This window comes from Nannospalax galili, unplaced genomic scaffold (assembly GCF_000622305.1).
Source record: "Nannospalax galili isolate Female #2095 unplaced genomic scaffold, S.galili_v1.0 scaffold4061, whole genome shotgun sequence".
NCBI classification, from domain to species: domain Eukaryota; kingdom Metazoa; phylum Chordata; class Mammalia; order Rodentia; family Spalacidae; genus Nannospalax; species Nannospalax galili.
Genome location: NW_008343961.1, coordinates 37,791 through 48,623, shown reverse-complemented (window position 1 = coordinate 48,623; position 10,833 = coordinate 37,791). Strand labels below are relative to the sequence as shown.

At 43.4% G+C, this 10,833-nt stretch overlaps 1 protein-coding gene across 1 annotated transcript in view; it reads right to left on the bottom strand.

The window, feature by feature from the left end:
- Positions 1-3,914: 3,914 nt before the first annotated feature.
- Positions 3,915-10,833, bottom strand: part of LOC103739745 (putative protein FAM90A22P) — a 10,674-nt gene continuing 3,755 nt past the window's right edge. Inside the window, exons 5-6 of the mRNA XM_029566982.1 lie at positions 4,238-4,334; positions 3,915-4,138 (exon numbers count right to left, since the gene is read on the bottom strand). Of these exons, the coding sequence (XP_029422842.1) occupies positions 3,915-4,138; positions 4,238-4,334 (321 nt within the window). The remainder of the gene's footprint in view (positions 4,139-4,237; positions 4,335-10,833) is intronic.

Genomic DNA, 10,833 nt, shown 5'->3' with positions numbered 1-10,833 from the left:
TATGTGAGCGCACCCTTGTCATGCAGTGCCATGGAGGTCAGAAGAGGGCTTCGGATTCCCCTGGAACTGGAGTTAAGGACGGTCCATAGCTGCCATGTGGGTGCTGGGAATCAAACCCGGGTCCTCTGCAAGAGCAGTCAGTGTGCTCTTAACTGCTGAGCTCTCTCTCCAGCCCCGTCTTTACTATTATTATTGTTGTTGTTGTTGTTGTTGTTGTTGTTCTTTTTGAGACAGGGTTTCCCTATAGCTCCAGCTGTCCTGGAACTCACTATGTAGACCAGGCTGGCCTTGAACTCCCAGAGATCCGCCTGCCTCTGCCTCCCGGGTGCTGAGATTAAAGGCGTGTGCCACCACACCCAGCTCTGTCTTTATTATTTTAAGTCATCGTCCCAGGCACTTGCAACGGAGCCTCCACTTACTTGTTTGTGTAGATCGATCCTGGTGGAGTTTGGTCTCCTCTGTTTTCAGAGGACTGGAGAGGTTAATAAACACACATCATACAAAAGTGAACAGGGATTCATGGGGGTGGAGGGCATAATGGGTTCAGGGGCCAGGAATGAGGAAGAGCAGAGGAGATCAGCCAAAATAAAATATGTGTGCAAATGCCATGAGGAAACATAACACACAGATAAGAAAAAAACTAATGTGCAGGACTAAAATTTTAAATTAATTTTATTTTTTCTGTGGGGAGGTCAGATGTGAAAATTTTTCATCTTTATGAGGTACATAGCATTAATCACTCTCTTTTGGGGTGAATTGGGGGGCAGGATGGAATAATGTCTCAGACTGCAACTCATTGTAGCCAGGATCTCACAGTGTAGTCCAGTCTGACCTGGTAATGTAGGCAAATCTTTCCACACTCATTTTGAGTGGACTGGGTGGCAGGAAGGAATGATATCTCAGACTTCAGCTCACTGTGCCCAGGAACTCACAGTGTAGTCCAGTCTCACATTCCAGAGGGTTGAGAATTCCAGGAGTGCCCAGGGTCCGTTGAACTTGATCCTAACTGATGGATCTAATGATCTCAGGACACAAGAAACCTTGCTCTGTGGGTCCATTTCCAAACCTTTTTGAAATTTACATAGATCTGCATAAAATGCAAATACAATTTGTTTAAAAAGTAAATGTGTGCATGTTTGTTATGCCCTTGAGTTAGCCTATTAAATTCTGGTCAGATTTCTGTAACAAATCAAACTTTTCAACCATAATTTAAGTTCTCAGACTTCTTAGATGGCATACACGCATCATCTGTGTATGCCAGGATTTTCCACTTTTGCTAAATGAAACTCTCCTTTTGGAAATGAACACTATACTTCCCTCTCTGTAAGTCCTGGAAACCTCCTGTGCTCTCTGCATTTCATTTCGAAAGCTCCAGGACTGTACGTGGGAGAGAGGAATCATGTATTTGTACAAGAGCTCTCTTATAAATTGTGTGCATGACTTACAAATAATTGTATAAATTTTGTTCATATATTTCTGTAAATTTATTTATATGCATGGATTAATGCCAACCAGAGGCTTCACAGATGTCAAGCATGGAGTCTCACACTGCCCTAAGCGCTCTTCATAGTTCATGATATTTTAAATTTTTCATTATTTTCCTCTGTTTCTTGGATTCCAACAAACTGCTTGGGCAAGCCTGGAGTTTACCCAGCTGGCCTAGTTTTATAGCTTCAAGTTTGTTTCCTTTTTCTTTTCTTTTTTGGTCCTTTTGAGACAGGGTCTCCCTGTAGCCCCAGCTGGTCTGGAACTCACTATGTCGACCAGGCTGGCCTTGAACTCACAGAGGTCTGCCTGCCTCTGCCTCCCAAGTGCTGGGATTAAAGGTATGCACCACCACACCTAGCCAGTTTCAAGTTTTCTAAGAAATTAAGTTCAGTTTTAGCTGTGGTTGTCTGTCTTATGGTTCCAAAGTGTTAATAGGAGATACACAAAAGAGTCATTTTAGAACCGGAAGTATGTGCATGAAGTGCTGAAAGCACGACTTCGGAGTCAGAAGAGGTTTCTAGAAAATCAAAATAAGTAAATATCCTAATGCTGTCCACATGGTCTGGGTCTTGGGACACTGGCCTACCATGCCCCAGCCACTGTGAAGGCTGAAGGGAACTAAATGATAGATAGATGATAGATATAGATGGATAGACTGATAGATAGATAGATAGATAGATAGATAGATAGATAGATTGATTGATTGATGATAGATATAGATAGACTGATGATAGAAATAGATAGATAGATAGATAGATAGATAGATAGATGATAGATATAGATAGACTGATGATAGATGATGATAGATTGATAGATAGATAGATAGATAGATAGATTGATTGATTGATTGATTGATAGATGATAGATATAGATAGACTGATGATAGATGATGATGATAGATTGATAGATAGATAGATAAATAGATGATAGATGATAGATTATATATAGATAGATGATAGATAGATCGATGATAGATGATAGACGATAGATAGATAAGAGATGATAGATGGTAGATAGATAATAGATAGATCGATGATAGATGATAGAGACAAAGACAGACAGAGAGAGAGCACGTAGACTGAGCTCACCAACTCCATCCCATGACTCTTAAGAAGCGAATGGACAGTCCACTGCCATGGTCATTTGCATAAACAGGTAGGACTTGAAAGGCAGGTGTAGAATCTGTGAGGTTTGATGTGATGTCCTGGTCTCAAAATAGAAATTTATTTTAATGTTGTATCCTGTGCTAAACTTCATTGAACTTTTATTGAAAGTAATTTCAACCATTTTTGCTTAGGGTTTGATGTCCTGTCTTTCCTTTTCACTATGGAAATTCTGTCACCCACAGTCTACCTCTTGTAGCCATGGTCTTTATTATTTTGAATCATCCTTTTGGCACTTACAAAAGAGATCTTTGAATATCTGTTCCTGTGCAAAAGTCCTGATGGCATGTGGCCTCCACTGTTGTCAGAAGGGGTGCAGAGAGGGTAATAAAGACATGTGAAAGAAAAAGTGGAAAGGGAGATTCTAGGGGTAGAAAGGTACAAGGAGTTTGGAGGCCAACGGATGCAGGAGGGACGATCAACCAAACTAGCTGAAGAAAATAAAAACAAGAACACTGCAGTAAAGGGATCAAATGGATGATTTTTATTTCTCATCCGAGGGAAGTCAGATATTAGAATATTTCCTCTCTACAAGATGGTCCTTATAAGGTGACATATACTTAGTGGACATGTTATGCACATGTAGATTTGTTATTGACACGTTTCATGTGTGTTTCTCACACTGTTGCTCAAAGTAGCCTCAAATCCAATATATAGCCCAGTCTCACTTGGTATTAAGAAAAATGCTTCAGCCTTGCCTTTAAGATGGCTAGAATTACAATATTCCTGCTGTTAATTAAGGAACAACCAAAGTGGAATGAGAGATGGGTAAAGAGCCATTAGCTGTAGGGGCTTACCTTGGGGTACCACTGGCAGAGTCATCTCTGAATACGAAGATGCAGAGTTTGATGGAGTGTGATCTGTGTAACGTGGGATTCTTCATGTCAGTTAGGCCATAGGGTATGGTAAGTGCCCCAGGTGTTTCTGATGTGTGGCAAACAGAGACTCCTCGTCTGCTGATGCTCACAAGTTCATCTTGTTGAGTGACTAGTGAGTAGTGTCAACATGCCATAGGTGATCCACTAGGTTGGCCACCGCCTTACTTTGTAGATTCTTATTAGACCACAAGTCATATGAAAACCGTTAACTGGAAAGAATTTCAACAATGAGTTTTATTGCTGAAAACTGAACATTTGAAAAAAACTGTTAATTATTAGATATACATGAATTCTAAAAGTAATTGAAAGGATGTATTTACAGGTGACTAATAATGACAATCGATAATTTAAAGACATTTGGCACAGTAGTTTACACAGGTAATCTTCAGAAATCACAGCTCCCGCCTGGGTGGGAAGATGTCAGGCACTGGAGCGCTGCGTTCACGTAGCAGCTGTTTCCCACGTTCTGCAGCCCAGCGCCCGCACCATGAGGTCTCTGCCAACCAAGACGGAGTTTCCCGCCGCCGCCGCCGGGAGTCAGCTCCGCTGCCACAGGCGTGGGATCCTGGCCCAGGTCTGCGGAGGTCTCCGACGTCGGGATCCAGGAAGCTGCAGGAGAACAAGAAGGCCGAGGGGCTTCAGCGCGAGCCCTAGCCTAGTGGGTGGAGAGGGTACCGGGTTTGCCAAAAGCACTGGAAGGAGACTCACCTCCGGACTGCAGCTCCTCAGTTGCCATGTCTCCAGGATGCTTCCTCCAAGTTTCCCGGTTGGAGTCTCCAGGGGCCCAAGGATGCTGTTGCTGTGCCTTTGGGAAAGCAGCTTCCAAAGAAGAACGTGGGAACCTGGAAGCTCCTGGCTTTATAGCTGCTGCCCGAAGCCACGCCCACTCAGGGGCCTCTGGAGGGGCCAATGGCTGGGAAGTCCTTGATTGCCCAGGGCTAAGTGGGTGTGGTTTATCCTGTGCACCTGTGGGGCTGAGACTGCTCCCACCTTCCAGGAATCAAGTCAAGTCTGCCCCAGTTAGGGATCTGAAGTTGGGGCATTGCTTGTGGGAAAACAGCTTCAAGTAAACACACCAAGCACAGACCCGTCCTATTTCCGGACTTTCCCCACCCGGGACAAAGTACAGCTGTGTCCTCGAGTGCTCTTCCATCTCCACACAGAAACCCAAGGTCTGGCCTGGGCCACATGGCCTTCAAATATTCAAAAACAGAAAGGTGTGTTCGCCCATCACCCCACCCTAGACGGCTCTTGAGGCTCTTGAGGTTCCCCATCCTGGAGACCGTGCAATTTCAGCCACCCGAGGAATCTGGTCCATTGATTTGGAGGGAAAAATAGGACCTGTCCGATTTGAGCTGTGTTGCCTGTTTCGTGGGTCGGGGAATCAATTCAGCACACACCGAGATGTCAGTTACCAAACGGAAAAGATGGAAGGAGTCATCAGAAAGGGTAGAGAATTGAAACCAAGACTCCACAACTGGGAGGCCCTTCTAGAACATTCATGTATGTTGTCTAGACAGCTAGCAAGCTCTTGTCAATCCTCCTGGCTGTGTATGCAGAATAATGGGATTAAATGTTAAGTCCAGCGTAGGTGGCTAATCCCGATTGTTGCTGTTTTTGAGACAAGGTCTCCTGTAGCCTAGTCTGACTTGAATCTTGTCTGGACCATTGGTGGCTTTGTGCTCCTTACCCTCCTGTCCTTTCCCCAGAACTACTGAGATCACTGCCCTGCATTAGCATTCCTGTGATTACCAATGACGGTGTTTTTTTTAGTTTTTTTGAGCTACTTTAATTTTCTTTTAAAATTTTCATTGAATTTTTGTGTATTTCATACAGAACATCTCAATCAATCTTAGTCATCTCTATATTTCCTTCCCCACTGGTACCCTCCCATAGCCTCCCACCCCACTGAGTTCATACATTCTCTCGTTTGTGTTAAGGTCTATTGTGTCAAGTTAGGGTCCGTAGCTGTTCCTCAGGGCAAGTGCATCTCCTGCATTCTCGTCTGCCTGTCCGGAGTCCATCACTTTAGGAAGATCAGGTCTTTCTCACCCAAGAGTGATCAGTGCCAATATTTCTTCAGCTAAGACTGGGGTCTAGTGTCCATTTCCCCAGTTCTCTGCAGGGGTTTCACTGCTGCAGTTTGTATGGGTCTTAGACAAACTGATACCTTATATTAAACTTCATCCTCTCAGGGCTCAGGGACATCTTCTGAAGAGGGGGTGGAAAGATTGTAAGAGCCAGGGAGGAAGTGCACGACATTGTGGAAATAGAGCTCTACAAGCTCCTGGAACTGATGGAGGATCTTAGTTAAGATGCGGAGCCAGCTCCCTCTGTCTTCAGCTCGTCACTTCGAACAGTCTCCTGAAAGTCTCCCGATCCTGGAGGCTGAGTGTCTGCCTTCATGTGGTGTCTCAATCCCAGTCACTGTCCTCTGAAGAAGAGGAAACCTGAAGGTCCTCCTGGAGAACACTCACTAGAACCTGGCAGCCTGGTTCCTCAGGTTTCTCCAGGAAGGCAGAACTCTTAGAGGTGTTTGCTTCTCAGGAGTATGTGGAGAGGAACCTGGAACTCCAGCAATCACTGTACAGTCTGGTAAATGCCATCCGGAGAGGTTGGCCTGGATCATGGCTAGACAATGGGTGATCAGACTTGATACAGGGCTGGGCAGAAATCAGAGGAGATCAGCAGCTCTATGGTCTCTCTTGGTTGCATTTGCTAAATACCATCCTGAGAGGTTGGCCTGCATTATGGCTAGACAATGGGTGATCAGACTTGATACAGGGCTGGGCAGAAATCAGATGAGATCAGCTCTGTGGTCTCTCTTGGTTGCATTTCGGAATATGGGCTGGGATATTTCAGGCTCATTTTGGATGACTCTTGTAGTCCAAACCTCTTGGTCCTGAGAGGAGTCTGCAGATCCAGGGCAGCCTCAAAGCAGATCAGAAAGTGCAATTTTCAGGGCTTTGGAAGGAACTGAATTGTGATTTCTTGAGGGATCCTGCCTAGACTGCAGGGAGACATCTGAAGGTGTCTTGCCTTACCCAGAAGCTCAGTTTGGGGACCCGTCCATGTGTATGTAGGGCAGGATGCCTGTTCCCATCAGGACACAGGGCTGGTATCTGCTGAGCACTTCACCCATTCCATGCATTCTGGAAGCAGACTTTGGACTGTGAGAGTGTCCCTGTGGACTCTGACCCCTCAGACTCTCAAGGGAAGGCTTTGGTACATAGGACAAGGACACTGGCTTATGGATACCTGTGATAGCCTCCTTCTCACCTTTGACCTGTCCTGGAGATGAGAAGGTGGGATCGGGGCTTTGGATGGGAGGCTCTGCAGGATATGTGTTTCCTCTTAGATTTCTTGTCAAGTGGCAGACTAGTTTGAGCATGGTCCACATCAGTCAACAATCAAGAAGATGCCCCATATACATGGCCACAGGCCAGTTCAATAGAGGCAATTCCCCAGTTGAGGCTCCTTCAACCCAGGTGTGTCAATTTGACACTGAAGCATCCAGCACATAGGAGGAATAAGAAATAAAAGACCGAAAGATTTGCCAGCATGGGGTCAACTTTGGTGGAATAATGAAAGTTATTCTGTCTGCTTTTTTTTTTAATCCTAACGAGTTTATTGGTCTTGCCAACAGAGCATAGAGTGTGGATTTATTTACAGAAGAGTGGGTGCCCCACCTCCATTTACAGCTATGCTGGAAAGTCCACACTCATACATCCTGTGACTTCTGACAGTTGCACAAAATGGCAAGAGAGGTGCCTCATGGCGTTCTTGGCTTATATATCCTTAACCCTCCCCTGCATGCAGTTAAGGTGGAGAGACAGATTGGGTGGGAGGGGTAACTGACTCCCCCAGCAGCTCCTTAACGAGCATGGGCAGATGGTGTGAGTATAGCTTGCTGGCATAGTGGTCAGAGGACACTTCCAGTTAATACTCCACCCCTTCCTCTGGCTGTTAAATTCTTTCCGCCAGCCTCTTCCACAAAAGTCACTGAGCCTTGGAGGGGGTGATAGGTGACTGATGATCTTCCTCCCACTGTGGCAAGGCACTGAACTTTCAGGTCTCTGAATCATCTGTTTTCCATGGACTGTTGACCCATTTCAGTGGGATTCGATCTACTATAAAAACACAAACAGCAAGAAGCAAAAAACATCTAAACAGTGGCTGCTGTAATAACCTATGGGTGTAAACACAAATGCTTGGACTGTACTTTAGCAGGAGCAGTACATCCATCGAACAAAACAATTGCGGTAATTAACATATTATTTCTTTTCTTTTTTTTTTTTTTGGTCTTTTTGAGACAGGGTTTCCCTGTAGCCCCAGTTGTCCTGGAACTCACTATGTAGACCAGGCTGGCTTTCAACCCACAGGGACCTGCCTGCCTCTGCCTCCCGAGTGCTGGGATTAAACACAATGTAGAATTCAGTTGCTTCTGGTCATTCTTAGAGTAAGATGAATAAATGAGTTTGCTGACATATACTGTGTTAGCATTGGAAAAGAAGCGTTCTTCTAAAAATAGTATTTACCCTGTGTAAATGCCTACAGGTAACTCTGTTGTCAAGAGACATACCATTGCAGGTGATCTCAATGAAGGTCAGAGCCTTGGCTTCCCAGCTTTGCATTGTGGGTATGAAGAGGAAGAAGGAAACCCAGTTAACTACACAACAGACCCCAGAGGTCTTACACTGATGGATTTTATTTTAAAGTGGGCATTTATTTCCAGTTCTATCTACAATTCTATGTCAGAGTTGATATATCAATTAGAACTTGGATTACAAATAAAACATCATCTGGCTGACAGTTGCAGGGATAACAGAGTATAAGGGCTCTAGTGAGGGGGCAGAGGCTATGGGAGGGTGCCATCTGGGAAGTGGGTATATAGATGAGTAAGATTGTTTGGGATGTTCTGTGTGATATACAAACAAAAATTAACAAATTTTAAAAATGAGTTATATTTGAGGAGGAAGCATAACAATTTATGTCATGTTAATTAGTAGAGGTGATAAACACTACCATTGAAATCTACCCAATGACTTTATATCCATACACGGGTGCCAGGGATCCGATTACAACCAATTGTGATTAGTAATAATCAGATACATACAGGTTACAGAAACATGCACCAACATCTAAGTGTTATTAGCAAAAACGATGAGTCTTTCTGTAAGAAACAGTATATTTTAAAATAAAATAAAGATCTTTTTTAAAGGTTAAAAATTCATTCAATTTTATGTCTTACAGCGTTTGTACTGAGTTCAATATTGTATGACTGTATTAATTCAACTGTGAACCTAAAAATTTTAGAGCCACATTTGAAAGAGATGTATCTTTACTCTGGAAATTGTTATTGAGTACCATAAAGCTGTAATGAAATTCTTCTTCTAATTAAAAAAAATCATCTGGATATATTGGAATGATGGTTTAGTGATTTAGTTGACAAAATTATATATGTAAAATAGAAGTCTCTCTCTCTCTCTCTCACACACACACACACATACACACACAAAGATCAAGTATTTCAAGTTTTCTTTTTTGATTTGAGACAGGTTCTCCTTGTATCCCCAGTGGAACTGCAACTGCCTATATAGAACAGGCTAGCCTTGAACTCAGAGACACACCTGCCTCTACTTCCTGAGTCCTGGGGTTTCGAAGGTATACAGTGAGCTCAAGGTCACTCTGGGTAACTGATAACAGTCCTGACCAAATAGATAAATGAAAAGGGACTGAGTTTATAACTTCTTTATAAACATCTTAACTATAGTGCACAAGGCCTAAGGTTTAATCACTAATACACACACACACACACACACACACACACACACAAATACCAGAAATATAATCACGAAGAACAAGCTGGAGGAACAGCATAAATACTTATTTAAACCCTGAGACAGTAAGAACAACTCAGAGATAATGTGAAGGATTTCAATGTATGAATGTGCCTTGCCATGCACAAAAGGATTAGCCATGAGCCATTCTTTCCAAACATGATTAAATCAAGTGTGATTGCTTTAACTCAATGACAAAATGACTTCTGAAATCACAACCTAGCAAGTTGCTGCAGAAGGATCCTTCCACAGCCCTGTGTTGTCAAAGGAAAGAACTCACAATTAGCCTGGAATCTGAGTTCCAGAAGTGCATTTAGCATGCCCAGTGCAGTGGATGTTGTAGAAGAGTGGGGAAGGGCTGAATCATGTTGGAAGCAACCAGCCAATGGCTTTTAAGCTGAGCCTTTCAAGGAAAACAAAAGTTTTTCAATACTTTTATGAGATGGGTAACATTCCTCCTGTGAAAAGAGGTCCATTATCCTTCCCGAATCACTGTGGGCCTCCTTGTGTGTGAGTGTTCCTTCTTCTATAATCCTCATTTAAAGAGAATTACAGCTTTATTTTCATGGAATGGACACCTTAATTCAATTCTTCAGAGAACCCAACTCCTCAAAGTTTTCAGTTGTTAACATCACTTTGTATGTCAGGTCAATGACCTTGGGGGTAAGGAAGCAAGATGGGATCCCTCTACATGTAAAGTGTGTAGCCATTAAATATGCTAGAGTGGAGCTCAGTCCTGAACAAGCATGGTCTGGCCACTAAGATGTTTGCTACCTACAAACAGTTTAAATTAAATGACCAATCAGTACTGCCCATGTCCTAGAGTTTGTGCCATGACAGGCCCAAACACACAAGCAAGTCTCTTTTACACTTAAGAACACTGAAAAGAAGTTTGGAAGTCTTAACTGGGGTTCATCATGTGGCCATAGTGGCCCGGAATTCACTACTGTATCCATACAGTATTGCAAGAAGGAAGCTTTCCACATACCTCCAGCCTCAGAATGCACAATAATGTGTCTCCTGAGCCTGTGCTAACTTGGAACTTGTCCTGTAGCTATGCTGGCCTTGAACTACTAACCCTTCTGCCTCTGACCCGGAACTGCTGAGATTACCACCCAGAACCAGCATCTTTGTGATGACTGATGGGATTTTTAAAAGGTGCCATTGAGAGCTTTGGAAACTGGCTGAGCCTGTGGACTAAGATCGTTCTCACCTCTGTAGCCTATGCAAAGTTGTGATGCCACTGTGAGGGCACAACAAGACAAGCAGACTCTTGACTATTGATTCATGTAAAATAAACTGTACTCGAACTGAAAATTAGTGAACCATTTCACATGCACAAGCTAATGCTTGTTTGAAAGACAATATATAGTTTGCTGGTTTGCAGATTGTACATCCCATGAACAAAATATTGTGGATCTCTATTGGACCATAGGTCGTATGAAAGCTTCAGATAATTGCTAT